We start from the raw sequence: 25,608 nt of genomic DNA on the forward strand, positions 1-25,608 counted from the left end.
ACTGGGAGTAGACCACCATCTACTCAGCTCTGCCCCGGCCTTCCTGTGCCCACCTCAAGCTCTGGCCTGCTTATGTTTCCAGAGGCAGCAGATGAATGAGCCTGTGTGGGTACTGGGACTGGATTAGGGGAGCGGGTGCAGTTCTACTCACCTGAGCACATCTCCCCCTTGTAGTGGACACAGGAGAAGTCGTCACACTCACAGTACTTGCCCGTGATCTTGCCAAAGTCACTGCTGTGGCAGACACACTGGCCACAGAGACACTCGCCCCGCTGGCTGCAGATGGGCTGGCCCTGCTGGGGGCTGCACTCATCCTGCTGGGAGGGGCGGTAGTCCTTTTCCGAGCACTCACACTGGAACCCCAGCCAGCCAGGCCCACAGTGGCACACCCCACACTCAAAGGTCCCATTGCCATTGTTGCAGCGGGGGCTGTCAGGCTCAGCTTGAGCCTGGCAGTCACAGTCACAGTTGAAGGTGACCTGGACAGTGAGGCTGTCTTTGAAGCCCACGGGCTTGATGGTGAAGGACTTCTCCTTCTCCCGGGGGCAGCCACGCACCTTGGCCTCAATGCTGAAGCTCACCTGGATGGAAAGTAAGATTGCATTCAGACATGGGTGGACCCTGCTGACATTCCAGCCCCGGAGGGAAAGAAGTTGTGCCCTGCCCTGCCCAGGAATACCCAAATTGGGTGTCCTATCCTCCAGCAAGCTGGCGTTCCTCAGCCTTCCAGCTACCAGCATCTGCAATGCCAAAGCAAAAGCCTGTGGAGAATTGTGCAGTTGTGACATATCTGGCTGAGCATAGACACACTGTACTGTCATGAGGTAGTTTTTTTAATTCCATACATGAAATAATCCAGCTCAAGTGAAACAGAACCTGTGATCTTGTAAACACCCTACCTTGACCAACTAAGCTAGAACTGATTACATAATATTATCAAGATACACAAAGCACTGTTTTGCACTACACAATGCCACACAGTAGCCAACCACAGGTTCGGGGTCTACTGTTCAATTGCCACATTAACATTTCATCGCTTGTGCAATCGAATAACATTTCATCGCTTGTGCAATCGAATACATTTCAGGCCACTATCTCTTGCTAGGGTGAGTGCACACGTACCTAGAATGTATAGACGGAAGGATGGATAGATGATGACAGAAATATAGACAGAGATGATATAAATCATATAACTATAGATAGCCCCCTTTTTTCTTCCCACTCCCTTCACCATCCCCTCTCCTCTAAGGCAGGAGCAGAAGAAAACCAACCACTAAGAAAGGAAAGCCACAGAGGGACTGGACATTTGTATTCTGATATTCCATGAAGGTGGGTATTTTTGCCTATTCCATTTGCTGCCAAATCATCAGCAGCTAGAACAATGCCTGGCACAAAGTCGGTGCTCACTAAGTATTTAGAGGACCCTGTCATTTTATGCTGTGAAGCAAAGAAATATACTGCAGGGGGTGCAGTGCTGGAGACTGGTTGCAGGGTGAAAGTAAGAAATATTTTCATTTGCAATCAATGGTGCATAAATAGAGGTAATGTAAACACAAGTTTTTCAAAATCCTGAAGTTACTTAATGATAGAGAAGAATTAGGCAATAGAAGCCTCAGAGGAGAAGGCTGGCAGCTTTACCACATCTAACTTGTAAGGATGTCCAGGAAGAAGGTACAGGGAAGGAATGGGTGGGTACCCATGGACACTCCAGGGCACAGGGAGGGTTAAAGCTGCAGCTTTAGCCCCCACCCAGCCCACCTCACCGTGTCTCCAATCTTGAGTCCAACACAAGACTTAAGGCCTGGGATGACCTCGTTGTTGAGACAGGTGGCATTGAAGGATAACGACAGCTCCTCAGGGAGGTCACGCACTTCGAGCTCCACTTTAGAGCGGATTTTCTGATCAGAAAAGGGCAAGAGAAGATAAGAAAATGGGCTGAGATGAAATGAGTAGGAGCCAATTCCATCTCAAGCAAAACCTGCCAGGTGGTCCTAGACTCACCTGTCACGCCCGGTGCTGAGGTTCACCTAGAAGCTGCCAGAGCTTCCCTGGGACCCTATTTCCTGCTCTATTTCCTGCCCAGGACCTGCTCTTTCTCCACTTGTGTCTAGATGAATCTGGGTAAAATCTAAAGCAGCTATGCCCTCCTGCAGGCCTCAGGGTCATGCAAGACTGGAGTGCTAACACTGGTCACCTTGGAAAGTAGCACTTTCTACATAATTTTTAATCGACCTCGCATTCCCCGTGGTTCAGCTGCCTTCTTTCTCTATTGCTGGAGCCCAGCTCTCCCTCACTCTGTACCTCACCTGCCCCATCCACTTTCCCTTCCACCTTCCCTAAGCCCTTCCTCCTTTGTTCCGAAGGCTCCCTGGCACTCCTTTCTGAGCCGTTTCTGTCTCAGAAGGCTGCCTTCCTCCCAGTGCTGGTTATCACATGGCCTCTAGAAGAACAAAAGGAAGGCAGGGAAGGCTGCGTGGTGGACTCTCAAATCTGAGCCCTCCAGGGTAACACCAAGTAAAAAGGACTCTTAGCAGGCCTATTCCTGGCATAAGACACTTACGCCATAAGCATCCACAATGAGCTGGAGGACATTGCTGGAATTGGAGGACAGCACCCCCACTGTGGTCCCTGGGATCAGTTCACTGTAGTTCTAGAAAGGAAGACAAAGATGTCCGGGGATGACGGATGAAGGTAGTGGTCTCCAAAAGCCCTCCCCAAATCAGACTGAGGGTCTTGAAATGAAAATTGAGGAAAAGGGAGGATGTTTTACTTGTCACTGCTAGGAATAAATCTAGCAGTTTTTCAGCCCTGAGAAAAATTACAGAGAACCTCTCTCTCACACACATACACACACACTCTCACCCACCCACCAAATTACTTCCCTCCACCACTGCAAACAGCAATACCCCCACCCTGCTAGGTTCAAGGTTCGAGAAGAGAGGCCACCAGGAGGAATTATCAGCTCCTGGATCTTTTCTGGTTGGGTACCATGGCCGAAGCTACTGTGAACTGGTTCCCTGAGACAGGTCCACCCATCACAGGCCCCACTCCCGCTCCAGGAGGGCAAAGTCACCTGGTAAAGACTAACTACACCTTCTGTCACTGCAAAGATCAAATTGATGTTTTTCTGGGATAGCTTCTCAGTTATCAGCCCCAGAGAGGGATAATCCTGTAAAAAGGGAGGGTGTGGAGGTTAGTTAAGACGTCTCTTCACATACATCCCTGAATTCTTAGGTCTTAGCTAATATGAGCTGTGGCTCAGACCATGGTAAGGCTTAAACTTGTTCACCCATAATCAGCGTGACGCAAACACAAAGTAAGTAAGTTGTGAACTCCAGAGATAAATGAAGAGGTACAGGCTGGTGGTGCCAAAACTAAGCACCTTCTTCTTACTTGAATTTGATGCATTCACACCAAGAGCAGCTTCTGTGGGCCAGGTGCTGCCAGGCCACATTGTTTTGAAGCTTCCTTCTGTTTTGCAGCTACTGACAAATTCCCTGGCTTGGTGCTCGCAATCCTCTGTCATGCGATCTCAACCTTCCTTTCCAATCATTCACCTCTCTCCCCCTTCCACTTACCACTCAGCTGGCCCACTTTCATCCTCCCACCTGGAGTGGGCTTTTTGCTAATCTTCCTCCTTCCTTAGGACCCAGCTCAGGTCCCACCTTCTCCAGGAGGCCTTCCCAGTTCCATCCCAGTTCATGATGAGCTTTCCTCCTTAAAATACCTAAAGCCCTTACTAACTTCTCTACCCAGTTAGCATTAACCATGCATCTTGTGTTACTGGTACCACATCTTGTGTTACTGGTACCACATCTCAACTAAACCAAAAACTCTCTAAGGCTGGGAACCTTATATAGTGTCTTTATCTGCCTCATCCCCTGGCAAGGCCCTGCATAGACAAGGTGTCAATGATTATGGACTCATCCATTGCCTAGTTGTACTCAACTTGGATATGGCTGACACCAAGGAACTCAAGCCACAGTGGGAATGCTGGTGAACTGTGAACATGTCCCTAAGATCCTGGACCTTGTAGGGGACTCATGAGATCATCCAGCTCAGACTCCTGCCTTTACACAGGTGTACCTTTAAGCTACCTAGATGAAGTAGCTGCTACACTGTCTTTAAAAGACAAAGTGATAGGGATGGAGTAGGCACAGGTGGTTGTAGAAGTCCCAATAGGGGATCGCAGATAAAGAGGGAAACCTGGGGGATGCTGGGAGACCACTATAAGTTCAAGAAAGCCACCAGAACAAGGCAGGCTTGCTTGACTAGTGGAGGTGCAAGAATTGCCTCAGGTCGTTGGGTGGGGGAGGGATGAGGCCTGCATTCTGATTCAAACCAAGGGCAAGAGTTTGAGGACCGCCCTTCAGCTGATTTGAATACACACCTTACTGGATACTAAGGAGGAGCTACTACTCCCAACAAGGAAGAGGTGGGCCTTTCCAACACCCCACTCCCCTTGGATTATAAAACTGCAACCCATGAGATCCTGGGGGCAGAGCTTCCTTGCCTACCTGCATGCATCTCTTACAAGTATCCTATCTTAAAAAATCTGTTTCTTGCCTATCACTTTGTCTCTTGCTGAATTCCTTCTGCACTGAGGCATAAAGAACCTGAACCTTATTGAGTCCAGACACGGTGTAAGTAACTCAAATTTAAAACTATGGGTTTAATAGCCAAGACATGGAAACAACCTAAATGTCCATCGACAGAGGAGTGGATCAAGAAGAGGTGGTCCATATACACAATGGAATATTACTCAGCCATTAAAAGGAATGAAATACCAGCATTTTTAGCAACACAGATGGACCTAGAAATTATCATGCTACGTGAAGTCAGCCATACAATGAGACACCAACATCAAATGCTTTCACTGACATGTGGAATCTGAAAAAAGGACAGACTGAACCTCTTTGCAGAACAGATGCTGATTCACAGACTTTGAAAAACTTATGGTCTCCAAAGGAGACAGTTTGGGGGGTGGGGGGATGTGCTTAGGATGTGGGATGGAAATCCTGTGAAATTGGATTGTGATGATCATTGTGAAAGAAAGAAAGAAAGAAAGAAAGAGAGAAAGAAAGAAAGAAAGAAAACTATGGGTTTAAGTCCCAATCTGGCTTTAGGCTGGGTTGAGTCCTGGCACTTGTGTTCAAGTCCTGACCTAGATTTTGGCTGGGTTTAAGTCCTGGCAAGTGGGTTCAAGTCCCAATCTGTGTTCTGGCCAGGTTCAGGTCATTAGTGCTGTCAGTTTCAAAAGCATTCACACTTGCTCCTAGATACTCAGCCTTCTGCCGGTCTATACATTTTCTTCATGGTTTACTGCAGTTCCTCTTGTTTCAATGTAAACTTTTCTTTTAACCTTCTATGGACATGGAAAACAACTTATAAGAAGTCCTCTCAAATAAACTAGTGGTTATCAGAAGGGAAGGGGCTGAGGGGGAGGGCAAAATGGGTAAAGGGAATCAACTGTGTGGTGCCAGATGGAAATTAGATTTTTGGTGGTAGCATGCTGTAATGTATACAGAAGTAGAAAAATAGTGTTATATACATGAAACTCACATAGTGTTATAAACAAATGTTACCTCAATAAAAAATAAATTTTTAGGAGTTCCCATCGTGGGCTCAGTGGTAACGAACGTGACTAGTATCCAGGACACTCAGATTCGATCCCTGGCCTTACTCAGTAGGTTAAAGGATCCGGCATTGCTGTGAATTGTGGTGTAGGTCGCAGATGCAGCTCAGATCCCATGTTGCTGTGGCTGTGACGCAGGCTGGCAGCTACAGCTCTGATTTGACCCCTAGCCTGGGAACGTCTATATGCTGCAGGCTTTCCTAAAAACCATTAAATAAATAAATAATTTTTTTTTAAAGTCGTCTCATGTATCAGCTAAACCATCGTATAGTCTTCCAGTTGAATGACTCTGAGCCCTTTAACCCATCCTCGCAGGACTGGCCCTTCATGCTTTTGACGATCTCTGTCTCTTTTTCCTCTGTCTTCTTCCAGTAACCACAAGTGAGCCTGATATTCCAAGAAGGGGCTAATCCACACACACCAGACAGGACAGCCTGCTCTCCACTGGACCTGCAGAAGTCCTCTGGGCCCATTCTGGAAGCCACGATGCTGCTGCTGGGGCTGGAGGAAGTGGAAACACTGATCACAGCCAGGACCATCTCTAATGGTTGTGCAGGTTGTACCCTGGATGAGGGTATCCAGTAGGTGGGAGAATTGAGGGCAGGCTGAACAAAGCCCTGCACCCGGCCCACAGGAAGGGCTGTCATTTTCATAGTCACACAAAGACCCTGCCTGGGTTTGAGCAGTCCTGGCCAGAGTGAAGAGGGGGCACACATGGTACCAAGAATCTCACCATGGTAGTGGAGGCAGAGTAATGGTTGTCACTGCCAACATGACACTGTCCATCATTGGGTTGGACAATGCCTGCCAGCCTTCCATCCAGCGCTATATGGGTCTTGGCATCAGTGGTAAACACCAGTAAGTGGGATGCATCGTTCCTCCAGCCAATCTTCTCCTGTTCAAAAAATGGCAAAAGAGAGAGAGCAGCTTTAGCCATGTCGCTGGTAGAAAACGAAGACCTAAGGAGCTCCCTGCCTGAGGCATTGTCTTGGAGAAGGGCCTCAGTCCCACTCCTTAGAACACAAGCTGAAGCTTTCCAACTCAGGGGTTTCTGTTCTCTTGGGAAAATAGGCTCATAGCTAAATAGTTTAAGCAGCTGAAAGACACATACATCAACTCCAAAAATAACTTTTTCTTTTTTTTATTCTTTTTTTTTTTTTCCCTTGGTCATGCCTGTGGCACATGGAAGTTCCTGGGCCAGAGATCTCTGCAATCCGAGCCACATCAGTGACAACACCATATCCTTAACTGGTTGCACCACCAGGGAATTCCCAAATATAACTTTTTCAATGATAATTACATGGCCCATCTAGAAACCCACCTGCATCTGCAGAGCAGGGCTAGGCTAGGAAAAAAATCCCATCTGGGAGTTCCCATTGTGGCGCAGTGGTTAATGAATCCAACTAGGAACCATGAGGTTGCAGGTTCAGTCCCTGCCCTTGCTCAGTGGGTTAATGATCCGGTGTTGCTGTGAGCTGTGGTGTAGGTCACAGACGCAGCTCGGATCCCGAGTTGCTGTGGCTCTGGCATAGGCTGGTGGCTACGGCTCTGATTAGACCCCTAGCCTGGGAACCTCCATATGCCGCGGGAGCGGCCCAAGAAATGGCAAAAAGACAAAAAAAAAAAAATCCCATCTGAACATCTGCCCCTTTGCTGAGATGAGTTAACCCAGCCTTGACACTTCCAGAGAAGGTGGGGAGATGCTCTCTTCAGGAAACATCGGAGACCACTAAGGTTCCAAAACATAACAGTTCTCACCATGGAGCAGATACAAGCAGAGACTGCATATCAGAACTTCTGGTTCATAATGTACGAAGTTCTGCTTGGTTCCTATCTCTTATTTCACACAGACATTCCCACAGTTGAGCCTCTTCCTGCCCCATTTTGATCTGGGCCAATCACACTGGGCACTCCATGCCCTCTAAACTCACGTCACAGACAGTAGCCTGCATGATGGCATCAAAGCCACCCTCTGGAGCATCTCGGTTCCGTGATACATTCTGCTTCTTCACTTCCTCGTTGAAACGGGTCACCTGGTCAGTTAGTGTGAGCACATGTTTGTAGCCAAACATGGGCAAACAGGTGGTCTTCATACTAGGGAGGAAAGGAGATCATTTAAGCAGACAGCTGATGGAAAAGGAGTAGGAGGGGAAAAGAGGGGGACAGATTGGGAGAGTGGTTTGCCCAGGCCAGCTCTATACAACTACAATTACCCAGACAGCTTAGACTCCAAATCCTTCAAATTACCTAAAGCATCACACTGACTTTACTTCTGGCTAGCTCAGAGGATAAGAGAGTGAACTGTGGAATCAGATTGCCTGGGTTCAAATCCCAGCTCCTTCACTTACTAGTCATGGGACCCTATGCAAGCTTCTCTATACCTAACCTCTAAAAAATTGAGGACATGACAGAACATATCTCATAAGAGTTGTTGGGAGGCTTAAACTGGTTAATGTATGTAAAGATCTTAGATCAGAGTGAGGCTCTAGTTGATATTGCTATCACCTCATACTTACTTCTTTAAAGTAACATTAACACAACAATTAAGTAAAAGTTTGGCAATAACTTACTGGCCCTGAGCTATCAATAAACTGATAGATCTGGGCCAAACAGGAGCATTTCTGTCCCCAGCTCAATGGTTTATCCGTTTAATTGATGGCTGACATCTTTACTGGGGAAACTTACAACACAGACAGAAGGTACCATATAACTTCCAACTCTACAAAGTAAATTCATACCTTGTCAGGCTCATTCAAAATTATAACCCATGAATTTTCTTAGTCTCTGCCAATTAAATAAATAAGCCATTCAGTTGTAAGCCAAAGTCTCAACAGAGGGACACATCAATTTATGCTATTAGAGAATTCAATAAATATTATTTCCACTCTTTTTTTTCTTTTTAGGGCCACAGCTGTGGCATATGGAAGTTCCCAGGCTAGGGGCTGAATTAAATCAGAGCTGCAGCTGCCAGCCTACAGCAGCACCGGATCCAAGCCGTGTCTGCAGACTACACCATAGCTCATGGCAATGCCATATCCTTTAACCTACTGAGTGAAGCCAGGGATAGAACCTGCATCTTCATGGATACTAGTTGAGTTCTTAATCTGTTGAGCCACAATGGGAACTCCCTCATTTCCACCCTTTTATGTTCCTCTAGGACTTAATTCCTTGCATTTTAACTCTGAAGACCTCGTAGTCTTGATAATGAGGACAGTGATGACAATAACAGTGGAACCAATCCTTCTGAAACCGTAATTCCTCTATTTACCTTTCCATAAATTTCTCTCTACTTTTGATCTCATTTCCCTCCTATTCTCACTTGTCTACTCTTTATTTATGACCAAAACCAAGAAGCTGATGAATTTTTCTTTCTAGGTCTCCAAACAGCCTTAGACTCTATTAATATAACATTTTAGATCAATGGGTTGGCACTTGCCAGGCAGGAAGACCAAGGTAGAGAGGAGATATCATTTGTCCAGAAGGCAGGCAACAAAGCCACTCTAGAACTAGAAATAGGGAGCAGGACTTGGACCTGCCTGGGGCAGAGGGGAAGGATGTTTTGCTGGCTTCTAGAGGAGAGACTTACTCATAGCAGGGGTTTTTGAGGGCCTGTGGTGGAGAGATGTACATGTAAGGTGACACAGGCTTGTCCACAAAGGCCCCGAAGCCAATCCGCAGGTTACTGGTGAGCTTACGCATCTGGGAAGCCAGCTTGGTACCCAGGTTCTGGATGCTCTCCAGATCATCCTTCATAGAGAAAGACAGGTCCATCAAGTAGTAGATGTCCACAGGGTAATCCTCCACCTGCCGGACTTGGACGGAGAAACTCTTCGAATCATCTGCAAGGTAGAAAGACGTTAATTCTTTCTCCTCTTCTCCCTCTAAGACTTAAGTAAAGTTGGACACAGTCGGAATGAAGTAACTTCTTGATCAAACTAAACTTGAAAGCCCTGGTCCCGTCTCCTCTCCCCTTGCACTTCTATTCCTCTTTCAATCTCTTGACTTCCTTTTTTTTTTTTTTTTTTTTTTTTTTTTCCCTGTCTTTTTGCCTTTTCTAGGGCCGCTCCCATGGCATATGGAGGTTCCCAGGCTAGGGGGTCTCTCTCATCGGAGCTGTTGCTGCCAGCCTACACCACAGCCACAGCAACACCAGATCCGAGCCCTGTCTGCGACCTACACCACAGCTCACGGCAACGCCGGATCCTTAACCCACTGAGCAAGGCCAGGGATCAAACCTGCAACCTCATGGTTCCTAGTCAGATTCGTTAACCACTGCGCCACAGCGGGAGCTCCTTGACTTCCTATTTTGAACCTTTCCTTTTCCATTCTAAACGTTGCCACCCTCTCAAAATCCCCATCTGTCTAATCCTCTGGGTCTGAAGGGTCCACCACCCTGAGTCACAGAAATGCCGGCAGCTACTACACTTCAGACTCTATTAAAAGCAGGAACTATGTCCCTCCCTTCTCTGAATCCCACTGTACCCAACACGTCTTGCATGTAGAAGGTACATTCTTAAATTCTTGATTTAATTGTGAAGTCAAAATCAAATGCCTCAAGGAGTTCCAGTTGTGGCACAGCGGAAACAAATCCGACTAGGAACCATGAGGTTGTGGGCTCGATCCCCGACCTCGCTCAGTGGGTTAAGGATCCCACATTGCCGTGAGCTGTGGTATAGGTCGAAGACTCGGCTCAGATCTGGCATTGCTGTGGCTGTGGCGTAGGCCAGCAGCTGTAGCTCGGGTTAGACTCCTAGACTGGGAACCTCCATATGCCACAGGGGCAGCACCCCCCGCCCCAGAAAAAAAAGGCAAAAAAAAAAATCAATGCCGCAAAAAGCCTGTTTCTTAGCCTAACCCTTCCTCTGAGGGTCTCCTGTCCCTATTTTCTCTACCCCTATGCAAGCCCCTGCTCATTCCAAACTTCTCTCATCTTACACCTCATTTGAGCACCAATATAAAGTTATACACTGGGTAAAACAGGCATTGGGGAGGGGAGTTCCCATTGTGGCACAGTGGAAAGAAATCTGACCAGTAGCCATGAGGATGCTGGTTGGATCTCTGGCCTTGCTCAGTGGGTTAAGGATCAGGTGTTGCTGTGGCTATGGTATAGGCAAGCAGCCATAACTCCGATTTGACCCCTAGCCTGGGTGTGGCCCAAAAAAGGAAAAAAAAAAAAAAAAAACAGGCATTGGGGAGACAAAGAAACAAACATTTCTGAGTAGCTATTAAGCTAGAAGGGTAGTTACTTGCTCAAAGATCAAACAGCTAATATACAGAAGAGTCAAGATTCAGACTCAGATCTTCTGTCTTCAGGTCCCCAAATCTTTTTTTTTTTTTTTCCATTCTCCCACCCACACTTCTCCCCACATCCTCCTCTTCCCACTCCATTTCCATGCAAGACCCTGCAAGACCCCTACCTGGCCGGAGCCGGAGCAAGATCCTCTGGGGGCTGACTTGAGTTATCTGGGAGCTGTCTCCAGAGCCCTTGTCACTCAGGGGCCTGGCCTCCAGGATTCTGGCCTCACTGATGGGGAACTCAATGTACTTCGGGTTACAGTGATCGTTCAGCAGATTCTCCTCCAGGTTACAGCGGGGCGTGCCCAGAGGCAGATCCTGTAAGACAGGAGCCCAAGGGAAGCCCCATGGTCAGAGCTGTGGTTGCTCTCTACTTCCTGCGGGCTCTGCCACCGCCAAACAGCCTAGAGTTTACCCAGCACTTTGGAGCTAAACCAACATAAAAGAACTCGTGTGGTCCTTCCTAAGGTAGTCTGCAGGCCTGTTGTACAGAATGGGCAAACTGAGGCGTCGGAAAGATTGGATGAGTGCCATTTATGGATTGTTAGGTAGGAAGATGGCCAGTACATAAGAGGCCTGTTGAACCAGTGTTTTTCAAACTGCAAAATGTAACCCACCCATGGGTGCCAAAGATCAGTATAGTGGGTCTCAATGTGTTAATGTGTCATCATTAATGCAGTGCGTCATCAATGTATTAAATAAAATGCAACATAACAAAATAGAAAGTATCAGGAGTTCCCGACGTGGCTCAGTGGTTAACGAATCCGACTAGGAACCATGAGGTTGCGGGTTCGATCCCTGCCCTTGCTCAGTGGGTTAAGGATCTGGCATTGCCGTGAGCTGTGGTGTAGGTCGCAGAAGTGGCTCAGATCCCGAGTTGCTGTGGCTCTGCTGTAGGCCGGCGGCTACAGTTCCGAGGAGACCCCTAGCCCGGGAACCTCCATATGTCGCAGGAATGGCCCAAGAAATGGCAAAAGAAAAAAAAAAAAAAAGACAAAATAGAAAGTATCAGTGTATATAACTAGCAAAACTAAAAATTGTTTTGTGAAAGGTTTTTAGATTGGGGATTAAGGGCATACTTATGAATAATAAATGACGATACATGATGTAATTTTTTTTTGCCACGCCCACAGCATATGAAACTTCCCAGGCCAGGGACCAAATCCGCACCACAGCAGTGACCCAAGCCACAGCAGTGACAATGCCAGATCCTTAACCCACTGAGCCAGAGGGGAACTCCCACAATGTATTTCTTTCTGCTGGTTAGGATCAAAGCAGTTTGGAAGCTGCTGTGTTAAGACACTGGCTAGGGTGTGAGATCTATGAGGGCAGGGACTATGTGTACCTTATTTCCTCTCTATTCCCAGCACCCAACGGAGACTGACCCAAAGGTGATGGGGGGGGGGGGAATACGGGGAGGCAGCAGAGAGTAGGGGCTAAAAGCTCAGATCAGCTGAGACTACATCTCAGCCTTAGTTACTAGGGTGAGTCACCTAAACTCTCCGGGCCCCATTTTCCCATCTATAACATGAAAACAATAGCAGCCCCACCTTCACAGAGATGTTCTGTAGGACCACACAAGACAGTGCATGTAAAACACATAGCAGGGCACCCACATGAAGTAAGTGCTCAGTAAATGTTAGTAATTATTGGGATATGTTCCATGAATAGTTCCTGGATAATTATAAATTATGAACAAACTTCACAAGCTTGGACAAATCCTATGATGTCAGGCCACTGACCAGAGCCAGTCCTCTCACTCTCAGCTTCCTCCCTCACTCTGGCCAAAGGGCAGATGGAGCTCTCCTCCAAACACCCTGACGTGTATCCCTCAGCCCTCTGGAGCTCTGTGTGTGTGTTTACACCTGAGTATCGAATAGGGGACATGCTGCACTGGAAAGAACACTGCAACTCAGGAAACAGGTTCAATCCTAAGTCTGCTACGAACAAGCCTATGACTTCAAATAAGTCATCTCACTCCACTGAGTCTCAGTGTCCTCAGCTGTTCAGTAAAGGGGTTAGATGACATGGCATTTTTGGTCAGTCCCTTCCTGCTCTGACATTCAGCAAACTTAGCCTGGAAAGCTAGAAAACCCCTCCCTGGACCTATTTCACAATATCTAGGCCTTCGACCCCACAACCCCCTGCATCCCTACCCACCTCCCTCTCACAACCACTTCTGGAAGTCAGCTGAATAACCCACACCAATATCCCAGAACAACTAGTGTTAACATTTATTGAGTACTTACTGCATGCCAGGCACGATAATAAGCACTTGACATGGATTATTACAATCCTCCTGATTATAGTTCTGTAATGCTGAAACTATTATTATTTTACAAGTAACAAACCTGAGACAGAAGGTTTCACAAATGAGGAGCTCAATCTTGTTGTGAGCCACACAAGAAGTCCAAGGAGCCCAGTCTTTTTTTTTTTTTTTTTTTTTTTTGCTATTTCCTTGGGCCGCTCCCGCGGCATATGGAGGTTCCCAGGCTAGGGGTCGGATCGGAGCTGTAGCCACTGGCCGATGCCGGAGTCACAGCAACTCGGGATCCGAGCCGCATCTGCAACCTACACCACAGCTCACGGCAACGCCGCATCGTTAACCCACTGAGCAGGGGCAGGGACCGAACCCGCAACCTCATGGTTCCTAGTCGGATTCATTAACCACTGCGCCATGACAGGAACTCCCAAGGAGCCCAGTCTTAAAGTAAGATATCGAAGGTCTGGAGAAGTTAAGTAATTTGCCCAGAGTTACAGAGCTAAAAAGTGGCAGAAGTGAGCTGCTGACTAGATTGCCTGACCGTAATTATCCTCATAAAATAAGTTGTGTTGTATTCTCTGTAGAGTGGGGATAAAGGCAGAGAAGGAGGAGTGTGAAGAAGAGAGTCACAGGAAGAGCCACACCCTGGGATACCCCAGGGAGGGGACAGGATGCAAGATGGGGATACGGGAGGTGTGGGGAGGAGAAGTGCTATTTCGCCTCCTCAGACCCTCAGGTGCAGCCGTGTTTCCAGGAGAGGGATGGACTACAAGAAGCCATTTACACTCAAAACCAGGATTCTGTAGCCTCACAAAGCTCAAAGTCCCTCTCCCTCTCCCACCCAGCCCTCCTCTGATACACACAAGGGCTTCCCCACGTGGATGTAAACATGAACACCAAAAGTGCTACAGACTGAACGTTTGCATCCCGCCAGGATTCATACATTAAACCCTAACCCTAACCTCTAAAAAGAACAAACGAAAGAAAGAAAGAAAGAAAGAAAGAAAGAAAGAAAGAAAGAAAGAAAGAAAGAAAGAAAGAAAGGAAGGAAGGAAGGAAGGAAGGAAGGAAGGAAGGAAGGAAGAAAGATAAAGGAAAAGAAAAGAAAAAGAATAAATCCTAACCTCCAAGGTGATGGTGGAGCCATCACGAGTTAGGATTGATTAGGTCAAGAGGTGAAGCCCTCATGAATAGGAGTGTAATCCGGTGTTGTCACTGCTGTGGCTCAGGTCACTACGGTGGCATGGGTCCAATCCCTGGCCCAGGAACTTCTGAATGCCATGGGCAAGGCCAACAAAAAAGAGGCCCCAGTGAGCTCCCTGGCCCCATGTGAGGACACAGAGAAGATGGCCATCTATGACACTGGTGTGCTGGTACCTGGATCAGGGACTTTCTGCCTCTAGAACGGTGAGAAATAGATGTTTGTCGTTAAACCACCCTGTCTGTGGTATTTTTGTTACGGCAGCCTAAACAGACAAAGACTAACAGCGTGAGGACCACCCTCACCCAGGCGAAACACAGAAAGAGCTTCCAGAAGCCAGCAACTTCCTTCTTTCTCATCTCAGCTTCACGGGTATGAGGTGGAGAAATGGCATCAGCAATGGGAAGCAGTGTGTGAGATCTAACCTTCCTGGTTCCAAAGATTCCACCAGGACGTCATAGCTCCTCCAGGTCTCAGAAAGATGAAAATCCCCTCCCCTAGCTCCAGCCAGGGACAGAACGACAGAGGGGAAACCTGAGCATCTGCCGTTTTCGTGCTCTAAGTCTTGCTGCTCCTGCCCATCTCTCTGGACCCTTCTCCCTCAGGAAGCAGCCTCTTTCTTGCTCACAAAAGTCCCTACTGCCTCTCTGATTCCAGCTGCCCACAAAGTCCCAGGGAGAAAACTTTCCAAAAAAGGCAATGACTGGATGGACCAAGATGCCCTGAGGAGCTGGTTCTTTCCAGGACAAAGGTGCTGAAGGAGAGAAGAAAGGGGGAGACCAGGACACAGTGAGAACAGCAAGGCCATCGTGTCATCTTCAAGCTGCATCAGTGAAGGGAGAGAAATGTTTTGGAGGGGGTTTCCTGACCCCCATTTCCTAATGGGGCAGTGTTTATTAGGGGAGAATTTGAAGTGCTAAGCCTTGCTGACAGCGCTTATGGTTTGTTAGGAATTTCCTTAGAAATCTAAACACTAAGAAACAAAAAAAATCTACTTCCCTCCCTCTGTGGTCTCTGACATCAGGGGTCAGGAACTCCTCAGTCACGCTCCCCCGAGAGCCTCCTGGCCCCAAAGGACACCAAGGCAGTGACCTCAACACACTTGGGCAACATTCCCTTTCTGAGTAACCCGGCTGACAAGGTAGAAGGAATATGTCCAGGTCACTCAGAGATAAAACTGGAAGGAGGTGGGGGAGTGTTCCAGTTCCCAGTGAAACCAGATGTTACACAAGAAGGGCAAAAATAACCAAGACCCAGGAGAAGGGCTGGAGCATAGAGGTGAGAGGCTGCAGCCCACGTGCTGTCTGTGAGCTGGATCCCCTCCCTCTCCCAGGAGAGTGACACATGCTTTTAGTCCCATTCTCCACTGATCCTGTTTTGGAAACTGGGAAGTTACAGCAGGAATAACTGTCATTATTCTATCTATCTCACAGGATTGGTCATGGGATAAAATAAACCTGTGAACAGGAAATGCTTTCAAGATATAAAAATCTCTGGAGTTCCCATCGTGGTGCAGTGGTTAACGAATCCGACTAGGAACCATGAGGTTGTGGGTTCGATCCCTGGCCTTGCTCAGTGGTTAAGGATCCGGTGTTGCCGTGAGCTGTGGTGTGGGTTGCAGACGTGGCTCAGATCCCGCGTTGCTATGGCTCTGGCGTAGGCTGGCGGATACAGCTCTGATTCGACCCCTAGCCTGGGAACCTCCATATGCCAAGGGAGCGGCCCTAGAAAAGGCAAAAAAAAAAAAAAAAAAAAGACATAAAAATCTCTGATGATGGTTGTACAACTATAAATATGATAAAATTCATTGAGTTAAATTAAAAAAAGCAAAAAAAAAACCATAAAAATCTCAAAAACACTCAAATCCTTTTGATCTGATATGAACAAATTCAAATAAGTGATTCTACCATGACCGTTCTAACCACTACTATTATGGCACAGACTTTTCTTGGAGTACAAGTTGCAATATGCCCTGGTACTTGTTTTTCCCCAGAAAGCCAACTGATGCCCTTAACCCAAATAAATCAACATTGTTCTCTTGACTTCTTCTTCTTCTTCTTTTTTTTTTTTTTTCTGTCTTTTTAGGGTTGCACTAGCGGCATATGGAGGTTCCCAGGCTAGGGGTCCAATTGGAGTTGTAGCCACTGGCCTACACCACAGTGACAACTCATAGCAACACCAGATCCTTAACCCACTGAACAAGGCCAGGGATCGAACCTGCGTCCTCATGGATGCTAGTCAGGTTCGTTAACTGCTGAGCCATGACAGGAACTTCAGACACTGTTCTCTTGACTGACATCCAGTGAAGTCAAGAAATCACTTGAACATACAGAGAGAAAAGTGAGGAGGAGACAAAAAGAAGAAGAAAATGAAAACATTTTAGTTTATGGTTATTGATATTTGTACTCCATTGTTCACAGGGGGAGGAGCACTCTCAATATTATCCTTTCTTTTTTTTTTCTTCTTTTTTTTTTTTTTTTTTTGGTCTTTTTGCCATTTCTTGGGCCGCTCCCGCGGCATATGGAGGTTCCCAGGCTAGGGGTCGAATCGGAGCGGTAGCCACTGGCCTATGCCAGAGCCATAGCGACATGGGATCCGAGCCGCATCTGCAACCTACACCACAGCTCATGGCAACGCCAGATCCTTAACCCACTGAGCAAGGCCAGGGATCGAACCCACAACCTCATGGTTCCTAGTCGGATTCGTTAACCACTGGGCCACAACAGGAACTCCCCTTTCTTGTTTTTAACAATAACATATTGGAGCAAAGCTCTCAAGATGAGCACTTATCCCCCAGATTTAAAAAATAGAAAGAAAAAGCATCAGAAAAATGAGAATGAAACTATGTTAGTGACTAAAAAGGAATGAAATAGTGGCCTAACCCTACCCCCTACAGATATAGAGAAAAACGTGAGACATGAGTCCTATTGGCCTCTTCCTCTTTGTCAGACCCAAACCCACTCTTCTCCTTTCATCCTCAGATGTCAGGTTGAGTGTGAGTGGGTCCACCTTGCCAGATGCACCTAGGACTTCAGAATTCCTAGGATTCCCCTCTACTTTAGGGTTGCCAAATTTGGTAAATATTGGGGACACACACTAAAAAGTATTTGTTAATTCAAATTTGACTGGGTGTCCTGTATTGCACCTGGCACCCCTTAATTCCACCTCCTCCATGAACCCAACGATAAGCCCCTTCAATGAGCAGTATTTGCCAAACTTGTTATGATAACAACCCATCTGAGTTAACAGGTTCAGGGTCCATCCTGGGAGCCTTCATATTTAACAAGCACCCTAGGTGATTCTTAGCCGCAGGCAAATTGGGAAAGTTCTAGATTCTAACAGGATGCCACTGAGGCCAAGCCCCCATGTTGAATCTCTGTGTGGGGCCAGCCCCTCTGCTAGATTCACAAGCCATTGGCAGCACTCCACCCCAACCCGTATCGGTATCCAGACCCCCAAGAACACACCCTATGCAGATGAGCCCAGAGTCCTGCACTCATCCATGTTGGCTATGTTTTCCCATTACCCAGCCAAGGGCTTGCTGTCCACACCCAGAGCTGCAGTCCTGGAGGACCCCGGGAAAGCTGAGCCCAACCAGTTGTTTTTCCAGGCACTGCCAACCCCGCCTGTCAGCCAAGGTAGGCGAGGCAGAAGCAGAGGCCTCTCCAGGGTTGATTATTCAACAAATCACAAACAAAATGGCCCCAACGGTTCATTTGGGTTTTTTTTTAAGTCAACAGCCAAGATACTTTCAGCAGTTAAACTTGGTCAGTGCAGGGGAAGCCCTCAAGGAAAAAAAATACTGCAGTCGTGTTCAGGTTACAGCCCCGGATTCCCACCTCCCATTGCTCCCCGGGTTGACATGCTGCCCCTTGCCATCTCCTTTGCTATCTCCCCCCACCTTCCTCCCCTCCTCCTTCAGGAACAGTAATAGTCATTCACTAAACCCGTGGCCTCCCCCGCTTTCCCAGGGTGCTGAGAACTCAGGGTGCTGAGAACTCAGTCATGGCCAGGAGGATGCTTCACCAACTTCCTGTGTCCCCCTCCCCCTCTCTAGGTCCCATCTCCACTGATTTAACCCAGAGCAATAACTCTGACTTTGTCAACCAACAAACAAGAACAAACAAACAAAAAAACCACTTTCCTGATTAAATTCCAAACCCCCAGAGAAAATCTTTTTGGACCATCTACCTCCCCCAATTAGTTTTCTTTTGTCCCAGGCCAGCCCACTTTTCTCTGACTTCTCCCCTCTCCCCGCCCACATCCCTAGGCTAGTTCTACACTGTACTTTGATTTGACCCTGTACCTTGCCCCGCACCACACTTCTTCCCCCTTCCCACTTTGGTCAGCCCTGGGGGACAAAATTCACCATGGCCAACCATAAGTAGTCTACATCTTCAAAATCTAGACACTAAGCTAAGGGCTGAGGGCTTTGTTTGGTCAGGCCTCAGCATACCTCAGTTACATAGTTTGTCCCTATGTAGGGGAAAATGTCCTGAAAAAAAGGTAGAAAGGAGACTCCTGGCCACGATGACTAAGCAAGGTCCAGCCAAGTGTCCCTAACCACCCCTCCCCCACGCATCTGCATCTGTAAACTTGCTTCCACATCCACTACCTTGCCTGACCTCACTCCAGTCCGCCAAGCGTGCACCCAGAAGAGCTAGCCCATAAAAGCCTGTGACACCCTTCTTTGGGGCTCAGACTCCGGAAAGCTATCTCCTCTGAGCCTGCCAGCATAATAAACCTGAGTTCTCCAACTCTCCGCGAGTGCTCGCTTGGTTTCTTCTCGGGTAAAAGAGCTGATACACTGCAGGCACAGAGCTGCTGGAGCTGGTATACTACAGCCACAGGGCTGTCGCTAGAGCTGATACACTGCGGCCGCGGGGCTGCTGGGCAGCTATGCAGATCAACAGAGGTGACAGACACTCCCAGAATATGTTTTATTTTTCCCCAGATTCCTCTGAATCATAGTTGTCTCCATTTTCTCTTGCTTTGGATTGAAAAGGGGGGAAGGAAGAGGGGTCAGCCTGCTCTGAGCGATGCCAGGGCTTCTCCCCTGGCTACCCCTCTGCTCCAGCCAGCTACAGGCCCTCCAGTCCAATGAGGCACCCTCCCCATCTAGCTCTCCTTTCTTCAAGGATTCAGCTGCAGAATTCCAACTTCCCTGTAAAAGAAGCTTAATAATACCATGATGGGGACCAGGGAAGGAGGAGGCGGCAAATGAGAAAGGAGGAGGCCACATCACACAGGGGCAGCCAGCTCAGCCCAGAGGGGTGGAGAACCTGCGGGGGTGGAGGGGAAGGACTCACCCAACCGGCCCCCTACTCCCAGCCCCAGGGAATCTTTCATTTGCTAAATGAAGTCAGTGTGGCCCAGATGTTGGGCAGCTGCTTCTGGAAGCAGTTCTCGTGCTAAACTGCACAGGGGCCAAAGCAGTGTATGGGGCTGGCCTGTGCAGTCCTCTCCTTGAGGGATAAACACAGCCTCCCAGCTCCCGCTGCCCCCACCCCCACCAGCCTGCCAGGGAGGTTGCCTTTTTAGGAAACTCAGCAGATTGGGAAGAGAAGCACACTGAGAGAACGAAGAGGGCCTGGGTTAGAGCAGCCTTAGAGCTGCAGAGGGCGGGACATACTGTCATGACGGCAAGAGCACCTCAGGTGGCTGACACACAGCCAGGCCAGGAGTTCAGGTAACCACCTGTTGGGGAGCCAGGCCGATGACTCAGCCTCAGACTCTGTAATCACTGGAACCTCTCCGGTCACACCACACTCACCACCCCCCTGCCCCCCGCTCCAGCTCTTGCCAGCTCCAGATTCCCATCCTAGCCACAAATTTAGCCATTCCCTCAGACACACTCATTCCCTAGGGCCCCAGACACAACAAATCCTCTGCCTAGACACAGCTAACCCCTTCCTGTCACCCTCCCAGCCTCACCAAATTGGCCCCACGCCCTCTCTCATTGACACCTTTCCAGGAGAGGGAAGGAAAGAGAAGAAAGGGGGAGGAAAAGGCAAAGGCATGGAGGGCCAATCATCAGACAGGAAAGGAGAAAAAGAGTTTCCGACATGGCGCAGCAAAAACAGATGCAACTAGGAACCACGAAGACCCTCTGACTAAGCAGCACCCCCCTACACAACTGCAAGCTCCCTCTTCTATTCACCTTTCTAAAATCTGGGGAGTTCCTATCATGGCTCAGTGATAATCCAACCTGACTAATATCCATGAGGATGTGGGTTTGATTCCTGGCCTCGCTCAGTGGGTTAAGGATCCAGGGTTGCTGTGGCTGTGGCGTAGGCCAGTAGCTGCAGTTCCAATTGGACCCCTAGCCTGGGAACCTCCAGATGCTGCGGGTGCAGCCCTAAAAGACAGAAAGACCAAAAAACAAAAAGTTCTGGAATGTTCATAAGCCAGCATCCCCTCTGTACCTATAACCCACCCCACTTCTGTTTTTGAGACCGAAGGCCCTGCTTTCCAGGGTGCTATACTCCAACAAAAAGCAAACACAGTGTGGTAAAGGGTAGTAACAGCTACAGGGAGGCCAGGAGGCCCGAATAAATGGCTGAAGGCCAGAGCCACGCGGGGTACACTCTGGCTAACATTCCCAGCAAAAACCCATGACAGCTCCCTTGGACATCCATCAGTGAGAAGGCTTCTCTCTAGTTTTGCTCAGAGGGGACAAGGGATTTATGTACTTAGGAGGGAGGAGAAACCCCCAGGGGTCCATATCTACACAAAAGCAGCTATGGCTGGAGAAGAAATACAGTCAGATATCTGCTCCTTACCTCATCTGAGCACCAGGCACACATGGGACTCACAGCCAGACATTGCTGGCAGGAGCTCACACCTCGTGTGGCACAGATGTTGGGCCCTGCAACAGAGAGACAGAGGCATTTGCATGTGATGTGACTTGATGAAGTAACTGGTCTGCCCCATCCTTCCCCAATGCTTCCCAAGTGCCCAGGCTTACACACCTTACCATCCCACAAACATTTTGGGCACAAACACACCTTAACCATCCCATAGACATTTACCAAACACAGGCTGTTTGGTAAGGGACAAGGAGAAGGAAGAAGGTGGGAGAAATTCATCCCTGCCTTCAAATGATGAGGCCACTGTGAGGGCAAGTGAGGGAGTAAGACAGAGCCAGGGACACAAGTGCCAGATCACAACTCATGGGAAGACTTCAACTTAACAACGGATATGGCACCTGCATTTGTACAAATGAAAAGCTGAGGCCATCTCTCCAATTATTCCAGTGACTTAACAGGGCCAGGAGGCACTAACATTAACTCACAACCTAAATATGGGGGGGGTGGGGAGGATAAGGAAATGACTGCCATGGCATTGTCCCACTGGCCTGCCAGGGGAACGCAAATCTTCTAAAACCCCCTCAAGCTTCCCAATACATATATCTTGGGATCCCAGTGTAGAATGCATCAGGGAGAACTGCAGATACTAGAAAAAGTCGACTGACATGAGATGGAAGAAGGTGGAATCAGAGGTGGGAAGGCCTGTATTTGAATTCTGAATGCTCTTCTCATTAGGCATGTCACCATCTTGGGCAACTCACTTAACCTCTATGAAGTGATAACACCTATCTCACAGGATCTGTGCAAAGAATGCAGTAGAGTAAAGGAAAAGCATTGGGCACATGACAAAATGCCACACAAATGGGAAGAGACTTCATCCTGACAAAGGACAGAGAAAAAGCTGGAGGGCGGGTCAGAGACCATCAGAAGGATGAAAAAAGCCCTGAGAAGCCCAGCCAGGAAGCAAAGCCCAGGCAGTTGCCTGGATGCCTGGACAGAAGGCCCCAGCTGCCCCCAGCTTAGCCTTCCTGGCCTCAGCAGGTACACCTCCTCTTCCTGCAGCACCCCAAGGAGGCCCTTTTCCAGTACAGGTGGCCCTCCATATACATGGGTTCTGAATGTGCAAATTCAAACAACTACGGGTTGAAAATGTTCAGGAAAAAAAATTCCAGAAAGTTCCAAAAAAGCAAAACTTGAATATGCCATGTGCCGATGACTACATACCATTTATGTTGGATTTACAACTATTTACATAGCATTCACATTGTATTATAAGTAATCTAGAGATGATTTATAGAATACAGGAGGATGTGCTTGGATTATAGGCAAATACAAAATCATCCTTGGATTTTGATGATGGGGGGAGCCTGGAATCAATGCCCCACAGATTCTGAAGAACAATAGTACAAGGAGCAGAATGAGGAAAACCCATTCCTACTATGACCCAATTATCCTAATAATTCCTTTATCCAGTTTTCTAAAGTGGTCCCTTGTCTCCAGCTGGTAAGACCAGCAAATATATTTTAAAGAAAATCATCCTCGTCATCAGGGTGTTTCCCAGGGTCCCTGAAACTTCTTACAGAGCTGAGTGTCTCAGTCCATTTTACTATAGTGGGACTGAACTCCCTTCCAACATCTGGGCGGAAAAATACCCAGAAAATGCATGTACACATGTGTGCATGGACACACACACACACACACACACACACACACACACACACACAAACATACACCCCCAGAGTATTGTTAAAAAAAGCTACTCCGAACTTGGAAATAAGCAAAGGGAATATTTGGTGTCTTTTCAATACACAGGGGATCGACCAGTAGACCCATCATGATTAGGGATTATCAGATTTTCCAGGGGTATGTACCTTTTTTTGACTTCTATTAATTAGGATATCTTACAATTCTTGAACAGGTTAATATAAAGAAAATCTGGAGTTCCTGTTGTGGCTCAGCAGTAGCGAACCCGGCTAGTATCCATGGAGACTCAGGTTCGATCCCCGCCCTCGCTCAGTGGGTTAAGGATCCACTGTTGCCATGAGCTGTGGTGTAGGTCGCAGACATGGCTCAGATCTGGCATTGCTGTGGTTGTGGCGTAGGCTGGTAGGTGCAGCTCCAATTAGACCCCTAGCCTGGGAACTTCCAAATGCCACAGGTGTGGCCCTAAAAAGACAAAAAAATAAATAAAGAAAATCTGTAACAGGAGTTCCCTTGTGGCACAGTGGGTTAAGGATCCAGCATTATCACTGCAAGCATGGTGGGTTGATTCTATGGCACTGGTTTAGCCCCCAGCCAGGAAACTTCCGCATGTTGCAGGTGCAGCCAAAAAAGAAAAGAAAATCTGTAACAGTGAAATAACTCTTGATGAAAACAATTTATATGATGTTTATCCAACAGTAACACAAACGATTTCTGTCTGATTAGAAAAGGTAACCCCCAGAGAGTTCCCATCGTGGCTCAGCGGAAATGAATCTGCCTAGTATCCGTGGGGACACAGGTTTGATCCCTGGCCTTGCTCAGTGGGTTAAGGATCCAGCATTGCCAAGAGCTGTGGTATGAGGCTCCTCGGATCTGGCATTGCTGTGGCTGTGGAATAGGCCAGTGGCTACAGCTCCTATTCGACCCCTAGCCTAGGAACCTCCATATGCCACTGGTATAGCCCTAAAAAGACACCCCCCCCCAAAAAAAAGAAAAGGTAACCAATTGTAAATCCCTTCCTTGAATTATCTTTTGAACTAGTTGATATTTAACTGGCCCCCTCATTAAGTGGAAGGATATCTTGATACATATTCATTTTATAATTGTATGCAAATTACACTTTTAACTCTTTGAAAATTACGCTTTAACTGTATTCATCTCAGGGACCCACTAGAAGACAGAGGGACCTAACAGAAAGGGTGCACACACAAGCAGTAGGCTGTGGGATTAATTTCGTAACTCACTGTTAATATGCCCTTATGGAGTTCCCATTGTGGCTCATCGGGTTGAGAACCCGACTAGTATCCATGAGGAAGTGGGTTTAGATCTCTGGCCTCACTCAGTCGGTCAAGGATCCAGCGTTGCCTCAAGCTGTGGTGTAGGTCGCAGATGTGACTGAGACCTGGCATTGTTGGGGCTGTGGCATAGGCCAGAAGCTGTGGCTCTGATTCAAACCCTAGCCCAGAAACTTCCATGTGCTGCAGGTGGAGCCCTAAAAAAATATTTTTTTGTTGTCTTTTTAGGGCCACATCAGGAGCATATGGAGGTTCCCAGGCTAGGGGTCTAATCAGAGCTGTAGCCGCTGGCCTACACCACAGCCACAGCAACACAGGATCTGAGTCGCATCTGCAACCTACACCACAGCTCACAGTAATGCCAGATCCTGACCCACTAAGGGAAGCCAAGGATTGAATCCACATCCTCATGGACACAACTCAGATTTGTTTCCGCTGTACCACAACAGGAATTCCCATACATGGAATTCTTGAAGCACCTTCTGGAAGCCCCACATTTCCTCAGAGCCTTGAGTCTGTCTAACTTCAAAGGCCTTTCCCAACCACTAAAATCCTGCAACTGAGATGCCACTGTAAACCTATGAGTAAACTCTGTGGATCCAGCTTCTGACTGACCCCAATCTTAGCGTGTGATACGAGGACTGTAAGGTGGGAATTATGGCATGGGTCCAGGCCTGGCCCCAAGGCACTAAGACCACCTCTGAGTTGGGGTAGCCCTCAGCCATGCACTGTCTCTAACAGAAGAAAAGTAGCCAGTCTTCCCAGAGCTGCCAGATTCCAAATGCCTGATTGTTCAGAACCAACAATGCAACCAGGAGGCCTCTCCCTGCAAGGGCTGCCTGGCCATCTCTTAGCTCACATCACTCTTTTCCCAGCCAGATGTGAACCTAGCCACCCCCCCCTTACTGCCTTATTGGAAGAGTTCTGAGAGAAACAAAGCCTGAACTGTTTGAGGTATCTGCCTCCTTTTTGGAAGTTTCCATGAGAATCGGTGTCTAGGGGCAATCCTGGACCTGAGAGCCAGGGATTTTCACTAGAGAGAGGGGAAGCACGAGACTGTGGGGTGAGTTAGAGGAGAAAAGAGGTCCATGGGAGGTGTGGGCGCAGTCAAGTTATCTTTTGAAAATTATCTTTTTCCCAGTCTATCCATTTATCCACCCATTCATTCTCAGATTAGCATTTCCCCATGAGTCCTTGACTTGCAGCCACAAAAGAAGGCCTTGCCAGATGTGAAATAAGTAACAGCAGGCCCCCACCCAGTGAACGGGCAGTCCCTGACCCTGGAGGATGCGATGAGCTGCTGGAATTTGTTTTGTAGGAAGTCATGCCCGCGGAGTCATGGTACCCCGCTCCCCGTACCTCCTCTTTTTAACGAATCACAGGTTGATTTCATGAGAAGCAATGACCTC

General features: G+C 47.9%; 1 protein-coding gene across 1 annotated transcript in view; it reads right to left on the bottom strand.

The window, feature by feature from the left end:
* ITGB3 (integrin subunit beta 3) overlaps positions 1-25,608 on the bottom strand; it is a 57,763-nt gene that overhangs the window by 18,727 nt on the left and 13,428 nt on the right. Inside the window, 9 exon segments of the mRNA NM_214002.1 lie at positions 152-581; positions 1,764-1,898; positions 2,561-2,650; positions 3,074-3,169; positions 6,369-6,530; positions 7,567-7,729; positions 9,222-9,474; positions 11,053-11,248; positions 21,177-21,262. Of these exon segments, the coding sequence (NP_999167.1) occupies positions 152-581; positions 1,764-1,898; positions 2,561-2,650; positions 3,074-3,169; positions 6,369-6,530; positions 7,567-7,729; positions 9,222-9,474; positions 11,053-11,248; positions 21,177-21,262 (1,611 nt within the window).

Source organism: Sus scrofa, chromosome 12 (assembly GCF_000003025.6).
Source record: "Sus scrofa isolate TJ Tabasco breed Duroc chromosome 12, Sscrofa11.1, whole genome shotgun sequence".
In the NCBI taxonomy this organism is placed as follows: Eukaryota; Metazoa; Chordata; class Mammalia; order Artiodactyla; family Suidae; genus Sus; species Sus scrofa.